Source organism: Sycon ciliatum, chromosome 2, assembly GCF_964019385.1.
Source record: "Sycon ciliatum chromosome 2, ocSycCili1.1, whole genome shotgun sequence".
In the NCBI taxonomy this organism is placed as follows: Eukaryota; Metazoa; Porifera; class Calcarea; order Leucosolenida; family Sycettidae; genus Sycon; species Sycon ciliatum.
This window is the reverse complement of record NC_088644.1, coordinates 16539631-16554249: the sequence shown is the minus strand read 5'-3', so window position 1 is coordinate 16554249 and position 14619 is coordinate 16539631. Positions and strand designations below refer to the sequence as shown.

Sequence of the window (14619 nt, the reverse complement as noted above, 5' to 3'; positions counted from 1 at the left end):
ACTAGCAGGTGAGAGCAGCGGAATAGCACTGGTCAAAAGAAAGAGCAAATAGAGCGCCAACAGGCACAACACCAGGATGCAGAGTGGTGCGTGTGTGGGAAGCAGCGCAAGATTGTATAAGGGGTGTTCAGACAGCTCTGATTGCCCAGGAGAGATGGGCGCTTCAAGTAATGGCTGCATCTGTGTAGTCCTTCAGGCAGTATTTGTTGGCATGTCAGCACTTGTTGAGGGCGTAGTCTTTATCACTCAGCGCGATCCAGGTTTTCTTCGCTCTGCATAGCGGGCATCTCTCGGATAGGTGACTGTAGGCTATGGACCTTCCACAGATCTTCCACTGGACGTCGCGCTCTTCATCAAGTTTTGGGACTTCAAACCCCAGGCGTACTTCGACAGCTCAGTGCTGTTCTTCTATGTGACGACGCTAGGGGTGAAACGAGTATCTATTTTGACCAACCGATCACTCATTCATAATATTCGATCGAGTATCCGATTATTTCGAGTATTTTATCGAAATTCAAAAGCGCTAGATTTGTGAGTTCTCGACTAATTCGGAAGAAATTATCTGTGAACATAGAACAAAAGTCGCCAACGTCTTGTACAGAGTGTAAAGTAACGATTTTCGCCAGTACTTTCATTATCTCAAAACAAAATAACGTTACTTGCCGTGGTGATCGCATCGTCCAAGTCATAAAATACTGACTCAAAGGCACGAATAATGCGTGCATACCAGTCGATGAGCAGTACAACAGGAGTTTTTGAAAAATAGAATGCCAGTACTAAAAAAAAAAAAAAAAAAAAAAAAAAACCCGATCGAGTGCAAAATTTCGAATACTCGCTCGTTTGAGATTTTCGAACGAATACTCGAATATTCGAACTAATCGTTTCACCCCTAGACGACGCTCATTGATATCTTATGATTCCCAGGCGTAACTTGGAAGGTGTGGTCGAACCGAAGTAGCCTCTGAAACCACTCTGTGTGAGGATGACCACCTCGTAAACTGCGGCCTCTATACGCAATCTGCGGACAGAACTGTGTCATCCTTTGTGGACTCATCAGCGCAGCACAGAGAAAACGAGGCTGAATATGATTGAACTTCACAAAAATACTGTAGAACGGGTAATTATAGCGACGATTAATTTTAGCGTTGTCCCATTGTCAACCGGTTGGCGACGTTTTATTTTAGCGATTTGCAGCGGTTTTACTCACGGATCACCAGTGCACTACTATTGTCTCAACGGATTAGCGACTTGAAACTTTAGCGAAAATGAGTCGATCGCTAAATTCGTTAGGTTTTTTAAGTCGCTAAAATTACCCGTTCTACAGTATTGCGACAGAGCTTTCGGCCATATTTCCAATACTGAATTCCCAACTCGTCACAACCACGCGCTCTCAGCTGAACCACGGAGCATAATGACACCAGCACAGCAAGGACGCTTCCGTTGACAGATAATATTTTTCCACGCCTCTAGACGGCTGTTTCGCTCCCTGCCAGAGCTCATCAGTAGGGGATTATCTACTGATGAGCTCCGGCAGGGAGCGAAACAGCTGTCTAGAGGCGTGGAAAAAAGCATAAGTATCTGTCAACGGAAGTGTCCTCGCTGTGCTGGTGTCTTTATGCTTCGTGGTTCGGCTGAGAGCGCGTGGTTGTGACCAGTTGGGAATGCAGTAAATTGAACCTGATAGCACGAAGAATAATATATATTTTTCCAAAGCAAGATTTAAACCTGGCCCGAACGTACCTTGCCAGAGTGCTCAAACTGACAAGTCGGTGAGCTCTGCATAACTGACAAGTCGGTGAGCTCTGCATAACTGACAAGTCGGTGAGCTCTGCATAACTGACAAGTCGGTGAGCTCTGCATAACGCACACCGTGAGTAAAGCCACTACATGTACCCCACCCCACATGAGAGTGCTCAACTACTACGCAAATACTCATATACTTATGTGTGTGTGTGTGTGTGTGTGTGTGTGTGTGTGTGTGTGTGTGTGTGTGTGTGTGTGTGTGTGTGTGTGTGTGTGTGTGTGTGTGTGTGTGTGTGTGTGCATATGTGTGTATGATTGTGTATTTATGTGTTTATATGTGTGGATGTATTTGCGTGTGCATGTGTGTGCACCCTTTCTTTCTACATGACATTGTGTGAATGCATGATTGTACACATCAAATGCATGCCTGTAGCACCATCATGTGGTCTTCCTCCCACTGGTTATATGGTCAGCGTCACAAGCGATGGAGAGAGAGAAACGGTCTTCCTGCCGCCAAGCCAAACAGTAAGTGGCTGTTCAGAGATCTAATTACTGTATTGATGTTTGGGGAAAAGTAGGTATGGGAAGGGGATAGTTGTGGAAAGTTGATAGGGGAAGGGAATAGTTGGGGAAAGTAGGTAAGGGAAGGGGATAGTTGGGGAAAGTAGGTAGAGGAATAGAATAGTTGGGTGCTCTGGTGCTGGTAACGTCCTAGCAGAGAGGCAATCCGAAGAGGCGGCAGAACTGGTCCGTCCGGCCATGGCCGGACAAACTGTTTTGCCACCAACACGCGTTGACTGGCGAGGAGGTCATGTGCACCCGCCACCGTATCTTACACAACGTATGAAGGACTATAGTATGGCCAGGCCAATCAATAACAGTTCCAGCGGTCCTGATCCGCCCAACGGGGATGGCTACCGGTACACTGGTAGTTCTGTACTAGGGGTGAAACGAGTATCTATTTTGACCAATCGATCACTCGTTCATAATATTCGATCGAGTATCCGATTATTTCGAGTATTTTATCAAAATCCAAAAGCGCTAGATTTGTGAGTTCTCGAAGAATTCGGGAGAAATTATCTGTGAACATAGAGCGAAAGTCGCTAACGTCTTGTACAGAGTGTAAAGTAAAGATTTTCATAAGTACTTTCATATCTCAGATCATTACTTGCCGTGGTGATCGCATCGTCCAAGTCATAAAATACTGACTCAAAGGCATGCATAAACCATGTACAGTGGACGAGCGGTATAACAAAAGGTTTTTGAAAAATAGAATGCCAATACGAAAAAAAAAAAAAAAAAAAAAAAAAAAAAAAACGATCGAGTGCAAAATTTCGAATACTCGCTCGTTTGAAATTTTCGAACGAATACTCGAATATTCGAAGTAATCGTTTCACCCCTATTCTGTACACATTCACAGCAGTTGGACACAAGTCGGTGTTAAGGGTATGGGATCCAGGTGGACACAAGTCGGTGTTAAGGACATGGGATCCAGGTGGACACAAGTCGGTGTTAAGGGCATGGGATCCAGGTGGACAAGCGTAATGATTATCAATTTCAGCTACTCTTAAAAATAATCGACGAGGAGACAATAGTCGTAAAATGGCAATAAAGAATATCAATTGTGCACTCGTAACAACAGCAAAAAATGAAGAAGTGTAGCGCCGTCGCATAAAAATGTAATAACTAAAACACACTCTTTTATAGCTAATTTGGTTTCAGGTTGAGATACAGCAGCCAGCAAATACATATTAGCTAAAAAAAGATGTGGGCTTTGCGCAGCAAAGCCTAGTTAGCCCCTGCACATGCGCAATGTTGGCATATCGCTGTGTGTGTGTGTGTGTGTGTGTGTGTGTGTGTGTGTGTGTGTGTGTCACGTGACTGTCCCTGCACGATTTACAAGCTCGCACAATTTTACGGACATCCTGTTATGGTGTCGTATCGGAAGACGGGTCTCCTTCAAGCTCTTGAACTGTCGGGATGTGAAGGAGCGTTCCTTTGCAGTTGATTTTCTTGATGTGTCAAAATGCAGTTTTAGTAGTTGTTTGTTTCTATTGTTTTGCTAGCCGGTACCGTGTACCCTGGTACAGAGCAATTGATGATGTAGCGGCGGCGACATCCTAATTATGATGTAGCGGCGGCGGCGACATCATAATTATGATTATGCATAGGTATAATGATGAGGGTACAAATATACCTTCTGTAGTGGGGGTGCCATGGCTTCTTCTAGGTCTATCATCTTCTTTGGGTGCAAGCAAGCAGATGGTATTGTTGTAACTCGCTTTCTCTACCTGCTCCCAGTCCCGTGCCATCTCCACACTTGTACAAAGGGACGACGATAACTACATTTAGAAGACTGTTTATTGACACGACGAAGAAACACAACTAGACATGACGGAATCAAGATGAAGACATGCTGATGAACTCAAGACGAAGACATCATGAACTCAAGACGAAGACTGCTTTTCATACCACAGCAACAAGCGCATGCACCAACATGACGTACACACTACGTACACAAAATAACGTACTACAACATAACTTAACTCCCTTCCAAAAGTAGAATCGTCCTTGATTCTGATAATAAAACAAAGTAAAAAGAGGAAAAGATCACACAAATCACTCAATCATACCACACCCGTCACACCCAGAAATAAAATACCTCTGCCTGCACTGCAGATTACAAAAACTCTGTCCGCCCACCCAGAACACCAGCCACGATCGCTGTCACACGTGTGGGAACTGATAACCTCAAAAACTCTAAACTACTGCACACAACACACCACCTCACGATCACGCAAAAATTCTAAAAATGTGAGAGCACAAATCATAGGAATAACAAAAAGAACAAAATCCACTGGCTCTGTGGGGGCCTCTAGCTCTGGTTATCCTCATAGAAGAGCAAATCAAAAAACGAACAGAACACACGCGCTGTGCGGGCGCCTCTTTACCCTCGAGGAGAGCAAATAATAAAGAACGAAATGTTGGGAGAACAGAAAATACACAACTCACATTCTCATCACGTTCACAACAACACACGTACCCTCTCACCAACGAAACTCCTCACGCCGTCTGCCATGTCGTCCACCATCTCCAGGAGCGCTGCTCAGCGTCTACATCCTCACACTGCAGCCTTCACCTTCCATCCTTCTTTTTTTTCTGTTTCAGTTTTTCTTCTGGGCACAGTTTTACGTCGTGTCCGGGACCACCAGTGACGACGACTGCCAAGAGACGGGAGAGACGAATGATGAAGGACGAGGACGACGGGCGAACTTCTTCAAGACGGACAAAACTGTGACGATAGGACGACTGGAGATGACATCGGAAACTGGGAGCGAAGGCCACGCAGGACGAATCCAGAAGTTGAGATTACAAATTTCCATTACCGCTGCCACCAATGTTGTAACTCGCTTTTCTCTGCCTGCTCCCAGTCCCGTGCCATCTCCACACTTGTACAAAGAGACGACGATAACTACATTTAGGAAGACTGTTTATTGACACGACGACGAAACACACAACTAGACATGACGAACTCAAGACGAAGACATGATGAACTAGCACGGCTGTCAAGAAGCGGCAACTTAGAAAGATGGCGTCGGTTCGAGATGGCATGGTAACCGCGCACGTGCCGTGGTCCGTGACTTGCTCATGTATGCACGCAAATGCAAGTCACAAACTCACAAAGATCGTCTTTGCATTTGGAGAAAATACCTTTGACTCTCTTTGGAGGTTGGCGAGGTTTGCCTAATCTTTACTTGATTGCGATGCTGGTATGTCCTCTCAATAATTAGAACAAAGAGAGCTGATGATCGCTTCATTGCTGAGCAGAAGTAACAATCAACTCTCCTCATGTCCTCAGTGCCAAAGGCAGATGACTGCAATTCCACAACGCTCATTTCACGATGATGGAAACAATAATCGTGTACTAGTACACACTTGGACCATTTGGTCATGCCTATTCTAGCCGCTAGTCCGTCCAGCAAGCAGATATTGACTATTATGATAAGGACAACTGCGTGAACGAGGGCTCACTCAGCAAATACAATTCAAGTCGTGACTCCAGTCAAGAATTAGGGTCTTTACTCGAGAACTTCACGAATACAGGCCAATGCACCCCACAAAACTGATAGATGGCACGAACGAAAGACAAAATAGGCTAGACAAAGTGTCCCAAGTGATTCAAACAGCAGATCTACCAAATTAAGACAGCTACAGATGCCTAAACAACGATCCCAATACAGTAGAGAGTAGTATCAGGCAGAATGAAAGCCTTGGAAGTGCACAAATACAGCCACGACCGCCACAAAAATTGGAAGATCGCCACAAAAAATTTCTCATTGCTCTACCTCCTTGAAGGGTGAAAGTTACCAGTTATCCTAGAGCGATGTCAGTTTATGCCTGTTGGAACCCCCCCCACAGCCCGCACGAAATACCTTTCAAATAATTCCAGGATGCAATTGCAGCTCCAGACAGGAGGAAGAAGAACACCGTGAAAAATAACGGCAACGATGCCCAAACTCTCGGGAAACGGCTGAAGTCTTCCTGAAGATGTTAACATTGAATAGCCATCGATTACCAGCGTGGTTTGGTGACTTAAGAACTGTTTTGAGACTTAGAACGAAGCGATATCTCAAATTTGATGGAATTGTTACCTGTCAAATGCGTGGGCGAGTAGGCCAGCTGACTGGTTATGCATGAGCATGCATTGATTTTTCATGGTTCACGTGCAGAAAACTAAGTTGCCGGGATCCAAGTGCAGCTTACAGCCGTGTAACTCAAGACGAAGACTGCTTTTCATACCACAGCAACACACGCATGCACCAACATGACGTACACACGACGTACACCAAATAACGTACTGCAACAGTATCAGTGTCACCCCACACCTCCAACAGTTCGGCGTTGGTCCTGAAGAATGGTCGCCAAGAAAACAACACGAGTTCAGTTTGCTACTCAGAGTTTCTTGCACTGGTAGGTGCAATCATCAGGCAAAAACCGTAATGGGTCAGCAAGAACAAGAGGTCTTTTACAGGGCACGGTGGAGTGAGGTGAAAGTACTAGCAGGTGAGAGCAGCGGAATAGCGCTGGTCAAAAGAAAGAGCAAATAGAGCGCCAACAGGCACAACACCAGGATGCAGGGTGGTCATATTGTGTGCGTGTGGTGTGAATCCTCATGCCAGGCAGTTGTGTGAGTTTTTGGCCTCGGTGGTCATTCGTTTGCCCTCGCCGGGCAGTATGAGGTCGCCCCCAGCGGGCAGTATCCTTTTGCTCTTGGTGGGCAGGTTGTCGGCCTCGGTGGCTGTTCGTTTGCTCAATAGGCAGTATGATTCAGCTCTCGGTGGGCAGCATACTTCGGCCCTCGGTGGGTACTACGCTTTATCCCTTGGCGGGAAGTGTGCTGTAGCCCTCACTGGGCATGCTATTGGCCTCAACGGCCGTTGTGCGCGCTCGGTTGGGCGGTATGCTTTAGCCTTCGGTAGGCAGGTTGCTGGCCTCGGCAGCCGTTCGTGCACCCTCGGTTGGGCTATATGCTTATTCTTGCGCCCTCGGTCGGGCTATAATCATGCGCTCTCGGTTGGGCTATAATCATGCGCCCTCAGTCGGGCTATAATCATGCGCCCTCGGTTGGGCTATAATCATGCGCCCTCAGTCGCGCTATAATCATGCGCTCTCGGTTGGGCTATGCACTTCTTCGCGTGCCCTCGTTGGGCTGCATGCTTTAACTCTCGATGGGTCAGTTGTTGTCCTCGACAGCCGTTCATGCGCCCGCAGCGGGTAGGTTGCTGGCCACGTCGGCCATTTGTGCTCCCTCGGTGGGCAGTATGCTAACGGCCCACGGCGGGCAGGATTACGTAGCCCTCAGTGGGATGGCTGTTGGCCTTGCCAGCCACTCGTGTCATCGGCCCACAGTGGGCAGCAGCAGGCTCGCTCTCGGTGGGCTGTTCGTGCATCTGCCCCAGGTGGGCAGTGTGAATCACTGACGATCGGATATGATGATATGACGCAACTATTATCGTTTGCTTTCTTGGAACCAGTCTATCATCACATGAGCCAGGGCGCGCTAAAACATGACCACAGCTTTTTTTTGGAAAAAGTCGAGAAAATCGCGATTTGAATTCCGCGGCAAAAAATACGAAGTGGAGGCGACGCGAGTTGCTGTTCTTGCTCTCCTTGGTCGACTGGATTGTTCCGGGTGCATTTCTTTGTTCCAAGCAAGTATATTTGTTTGAGTTTGTAGTCCATGTTGCGCTGAGTCACGTAAAACGGATCGTCAACGATGTATCGAAAGAAGAGCAGAATGTACTGCGGAGCGGAAGAAGACGACATCCTCGCGCTCCATGCACAGGATGACATATTTTGTGGACTGATTTGCGTCGGAAACAGAAGTAAGACAATGAAGGCTACAGTGACGAGTCATTTGAGGGCGATGCTTTCATCGAGCGTAAAATATTTGATGCTGGCAGTCCCACGATCTGCAGTGACGAGGACTTCTACGCTGATAACCTGGCAAGCGATTGGCATCGACACTGACTTGGGAGGTGAGTTGGCCGATGATTTGGCCAGAGTGCACATCGCTGCACATATCCGGGACAATGCCAGTATTGGTTGCAGGTGCAAAAACAATCAATGGACTCTGCTGCTCTCTCAAGTCGATAATATGAGTGTCGTTATGCGGAACATCGCTACCATGAGCAGTAGGCAGCGAAAGCAGTACTCCCTGGTGAGCGGAGAAAACTGTGTGCAGATGGGCTTTGGTGTGGGAAATATGAGTACAACTTACAGTATGTTGAGGAAGACTGTGTGCTGCAGTGTATATCTGCAAGTACAGGTGGAGTGTGATGGAGAGGACGTGGAGTATCAACTTCTTCAGACGTCTGCAGATGTTGATCGTGTTTTCGCAGGCGGTTGTCCAGTGGTGCCAGGGGGGCGTCGGAAGGAGGTATAAAGTGGTACGGCTCGACAGTCAAAGGGGGTCCGGGGGAAACTTCCCCGGGAAATTACCAACTAGATCTACGAGTCATGACGCATACATGCCATGCAGTTCCGTAGTCGGCAGTCTAGTCACGCGTTACACGGTGCAGTGACCTGACTGGTGCACCGGCGACGGATCGCGGCTCACGATCACGCGTGGTCATGTACAAACTCGATACCCCCATTTTTTTACACCGGATTTGGACGTTCCGCGTGGACCACCTGGAGCCAAAAGTGGTACGGCTCGAGCCGTACCAGTCGTACCGCTTCCGACGCCCTTGGGTGCTCCAACCAGGAGGTATTTGAGACACCGAGCTCAGCTGACTATAGAAACTTTGGATGTGGCCGAGTACCTGTCCGCTCATGCTATAAGACCCTGGACAGAGGAACTGACCCGGAAAGGATGAAGCAAGGGTTATATCAACTGTATACAAAATTGACAATCCCATTGCTGTACATAGAATTCCACAATTTCAACAATGCCGCATATAAAACCACTGTAGCCACACTTAGACATGTCAGATCAATCCAAAACTTCCAGACAGTGAACATTAGGTGTGTTTGATCATTTTTGAACAAAAATCTGAAAATCGAATTTTTAGTCTGTGGTCATATTTTAGCGTGCCCTGGCTCACATACTATTGTAAACATCTTACGACACGCACGCAGGAAATCAGAGGACGAAGTTCGGCTTGCAACAAGACTCGAGATTCGGGAAAGAGAGAGAACGAAATGATCATGCAAGAGCTTATCAAGGGCCTGGGTAGCTATGGCAATGCATGTACGAGAGCGCGAATTCAGCTACCCAGGCCAACGGAACGAAGGTTAAAAAAGGGGACAAGGTGAGTACGAGGGTGTAAAGGTGAGTACGAGGGTGTGAAGGTGAGTACGAGGGTGTGAAGGTGAGTACGAGGGTGTGAAGGTGATTGGTGTGTGAGTGCGTGCATACATGAAATCGTGAACCTAACACTATTACGAGAGAGCTTGGAAGCTCAGGGCCCTACGCTATGTTTTTTTTGCCTTCATGACCTAGACAAAAAAAGCATAGAGATGTTATAAATTCTTTAAAAATTCTCTTGTTTTTAAGACGTAACCTGGGATTCGAACCCGCACTATCACCCTGCATGCATCCCCCGATACACTTCGCATACATACTAATTTTTTCCAAGTTGCTTCACGTTATGATCTTGCATTTGAAAGCCCTATTTGGATATGCATTGTGGCCAGCCGTCTTTGATGGTACGGTACGGGACAGGTAAGGGACAGGTACGGTCGAGGATAATACGACACTGTCTACCGCCTTGATGACCTAGGCAAAAAAAGCATAAGGATGTTATAAATTTTTCAATTCTCCTATTTTTTTAAGGCATAACCTGGGATTCGAACCCGTAATATCGCCCTTTATTACACGTCAGGTGACCGTTTCCAGGTCTACAACCAATCAGCGCCCAGATAGAGCGGGCAATATTTCTCCATACAAGCCCGCTCAGGCGGTCCAATATTACACGATATTGCCCGGCATTTGACCCCATACGCACTGTACACATACACATACAAATCGTACACGCGTACACTTCCGCACCCACCACCCCCCCCCCCCCCCCCCCCCGCACCCCGGGTCCTTTCACTTCTGCACCACTGCACCACTGCACACACCAACAAAGCAAACCACACCACCAAAAAGGTTTCATTGTTACTTGTGGTGTGAAGGAGCGCTGACGATGGCTGAGGAAGAAGGACTTCTGTCTGACCTTCCTGACGATGTGTCTCAAATATTGGACGTACACCCGGATGTCCTGACCGAGATGCTAGCTGACTTGGACGGTGAACCAATCAACCAAGTTCAAGCTACCAGCGTCGTTCGAGTTGAGACAGAACATGGTGTCCGTGAACGAGCTGTCAACTCACGATTTGTGCGAGTGAGCGAGCAAGATGTTGAGAAGATTATTATTATTATTATGAAATGACCCAAAGGCAATGTGCCTATCGAGGGGTTCATTTGATTGAAAGAACAGTAGATGTAGATGTATGTACAAAGAGAAGTAGGGATGCTGTGGGAACAGGAAAACAAAAACACAAAGAATTCAACGAAGAATTGGCTGAAAGTGTTTAGTGACTATCTTGTGGCAGAGAAGAAACAGTGTGATCTGAAGTCAGTTTCCGCTTCACATCTAGCTAGCATTTTGAAGTTTGCGTATGTTTCGCTCAAAACACAGAAAGGCGCCCCTTATGCGAAGTCAAGCTTAGTGTCGTTTAGAAACGCTATACAACGAGAGCTAAACAATCACAAGCGTAACACAACATCATAACCGGCATCGAGTTCGTAGAGTGCAACAAAGTGTTTGCTGCCTATGTCATGACCCGGACTCGACTCGTCGTGAAAGCGACCACGCAATGAGATTCAGCAGCCAAAAGCTGGGCTCCGAAATATTCTAGAGTTCTGTAAGAACCACGATTAGTCCTGCGAAGGATTTGGCACTTTCGTTAGTTGAGCAATCATGGCTTACAACTCGTGGCCTCGAGTCACAAGTGTTGTCGTACGGCGGCTACACCTTCAGTACAAGTCGTCAGCATTGTACTCACTACACTGTTGAGCTTGAGGGGACCCTGCTTAGTCCTGCAAGGGAGCTGATACCTTTGTTAGTCGAGCAAGCATGGCCCCTCTTCTCGCGTCGTACGACGTAAAGGGTCCTGCAAGTGCTTCGCGCACTGCGGACTCCGTTATCCCTTTTTGGGAGAGGTCACGGCTTGACCGTGAAGCACCCTACGGGGTAATGAGAGGGAAGAGCCTACGGGCAGGAGATGAAGGGTGACCAACGACCAAGGCAGCGTACGGAGGCGGCGTGCTCTAGCTGCAGCAACTTCCGACAGCATACTCCAGGCCCCGTCGCACGAAGAGCCTCGGAGTCCTTTCATGTAATGTGGGTGAGCAAGCTCCCCGTATTGATTGATCATTCTTTGTACTATATTCTAGTTTGGCTGATTGCACATATTATTGCACCACTGTTTGTAATATAGAAATAATCCTTACGCATTCTTGCCACTGTATACTTTTGATCACATAATGTAGCATATATAAGGAGCTGTTTTGCTAACATTCATCCTCGATTCTCGGGGAGCTCACTACTCCTCTCGATTCTGAGAGAGTCACTCCGACTCTCTCCTGCTTTGGTCTTTTGACTCTACACACTTGATCTTTCGATCTAGTACTGCAATGGTTCAAATAAACACTGTTCAAGTGGAATTAGAAACCTGTCGTTCTATGTGAGCTAGCAACTTGGATGGCGACTATATTGGTCGTCTACCTGGGTAGCCACTAGACTGATCTAAGCCAAGTCACAAACCCGCCAAGCGCGGCCATGACACCTACATCAAGAAGCTGAAATCTGACGGTGACCTGAAAGCGGTCAGTCACAAGCCCTCCATCAGTGAAGAAGACAACACAAGATTGGACAAGTACTTCACAGACTGCACCAATGATCCGCTTAGGCTTTCGAGATTCATTTGGTTTGTTGTGACCAAGCATTTCTGGATGAGAGGTCGGGAAAGCCAATCAAGTCTGTGCATAGAGGACTTCGAAACTGTCAAGTCTGACTGCACAACAACCTACATCCGGATGACCACTGCCCACAAAGAAAAAAATCACCAGGGTTCCCTTACCTCCGCTGACGAAGTGTCCGATGGTAGGATCGTGGACAGCTTTCAAGTGAGTGCGTTCAACTTGTATACCTCCAAGCTAACGAAGGGCACAGGAGAGAAAACAAGATTGTTCCAGCAAGTGTCAGCAGCAACCCGTCAGAGAGATACGTGGTACAATGGCAAGCCCCTGGGCAAGAACACCCTCTGGTCCATGGTGACTCAAATATCAGAAGCCGCTGGACTAACCGTGAAGTACACGAACCACTCGGTGAGAGCCAGCTGCATCACTGAGCTTCTTCGACAGGGTCTAGCACCGTCCACTGTTATGGGCATTTCGAAGCACAGATCCAGCGCCAGTCTTGCGTCTTATGACCAGCCATCTGAAGAGGACAAGCTACACGCAGCAGCACTACTGGATCAATGTTCATGTGCAAAGCGAGCATCATCATCAGCATCCATTGCATCTTCAACGCCTCCGGCTAAGCGAGCACGCCAAGACACTCCTTCCATCCAGGATGATGACGGGGATGATGATCTTGATCTGATTCTGTCTCAGGCGTCCCAGAAAGAGCTGGATGAACTCGAATGCCACCAGGAAATGCCTGCAGCAATGCCTTCAGCTTTCAAGACGTGCACTTTCAACAACTGCACAATCAACTTTGTGAAGAAATAAAAAGCTTCGATGTGTTTGTTGTAATTTGAACTACAAGTAGAAGTGTGAGCTGAGGCAAGCGAGTGAGTACACATGGCCAGTCTCATGTTTGTGGTGCATGCATGGTGTTTGGCCTACGGTGCCGGTGATGAATGTCGCATACAAACTTATCAGAATACGGATACATGTATCACCAAGGGAGGGGGGGGGGGCATGTACTCTTGATATCACGGGGGGTACTCTTGGGAGGTTATGTACTCTTGCCAATATGAATGACAGTGTACGGTGATTGGATCAGCTAACATGGGAAGTACATAGGTGCGCATGTAATACCAGTTGGATACATGTGCCTCGTAGTTTTTCGAGTACTGATCCCGAATTCCACGTGTGAGGGCAGTGTTCGTTGATGAGTACATCAAATTCGGGAAGTATGCATGTAATAAATGTGGTATTAGCCTCGTAGTACGGGCAATACCGGCTACGATATCTGCCCTCACGGCTGACGCCGTTCGGGCAGATATCGGCCGGTATTGCCCTGATACTCGGCTAAAAACACATACACATGCATTCCCCCATACACTTCGCATTCATACTCATTCTTCCAAGTTGCTTCATGTTATGATCTTGCGTTTGAAAGCCCTATTTCAATATTGCGGCCAGCTGTATGTGGCCAGCTGTGTTTGATGGTACGGTACGGTACGGGACAGATACGGGATAGCGCCAGGCGTGACAAACACACAAATACCAAATTAAAGATGTGTGGACCCTGGCTAGCGCCAGACGTTACTGAAGTAACGTCTTCTGCATAGCTACGGGAATAATTTAATATCTTTTATCAAAATGAAGTCGTGGCAACCCCCAAATCTATGTGTTATTTTCTTGTGAGTGCGTGCGTGAGGAAGTCGTTGTACGCACAGACGGGGCGTGGGAGTGTCTGCAATTATGTTTGTGCACATGAATGTGTGTGCGTGTGTGTGTGCGTGTGTGTGTGTGTGTGTGCGTGTGTGTGTGTGTGCGCGCGTGCGCATGCGCTTGCGCATGTGCGTATGCGGAGGTATGCCCGCAGACGTGGGTGTGTGTACCCGTGGGCCTGGGCTAATGTGTGTTCTAGTTATTACATTTTTATGTGACGGCATTCCACTGATGAAAGTCACAGAAAACGTTATGGAACTTCACTTTCTTCATTATTTGCTGTTATGAGTGCACAATCTTCTTTATTGCCAATTTCAGCATATTCTTGTTCGATATTCACATGCCTAGCTAACCCCTCAGCATTGTATTCGGCCTCCCTGGCCCAGCTACACACGACGGTGGGATGATGGTGGTCTTCACTGACTTCAGCATCGGTGCTTGCGTTGCAGGGCGCAGAGGATAGTTCAGGAATCGCTTCTCCTACCCTGAAATTGCAAATGAAATTAGCGCTCCCATATCGGAGCATTAACAGTAGATGACACAATGATGTAGGCCAGCCGTGGTGGGGTGTGTCACAGCTGTGAACGTCACGGTGCGGACCTTGACCTGGCGCTTCCAAACCCAAAGCTAAAATAATATAGAACTCGTTGTGGCACAGAATTTGGACCAGGGAGATTCAACTCAGCGTGGGAAACTCCATG

General features: G+C 47.4%; 1 protein-coding gene across 1 annotated transcript in view; it reads left to right on the top strand.

The window, feature by feature from the left end:
- Positions 1 to 14619, top strand: part of LOC135808943 (uncharacterized) — a 46329-nt gene that overhangs the window by 15614 nt on the left and 16096 nt on the right. Inside the window, exon 4 of the mRNA XM_065322193.1 lies at positions 2177 to 2268. Within this exon, the coding sequence (XP_065178265.1) occupies positions 2177 to 2268 (92 nt within the window). The remainder of the gene's footprint in view (positions 1 to 2176; positions 2269 to 14619) is intronic.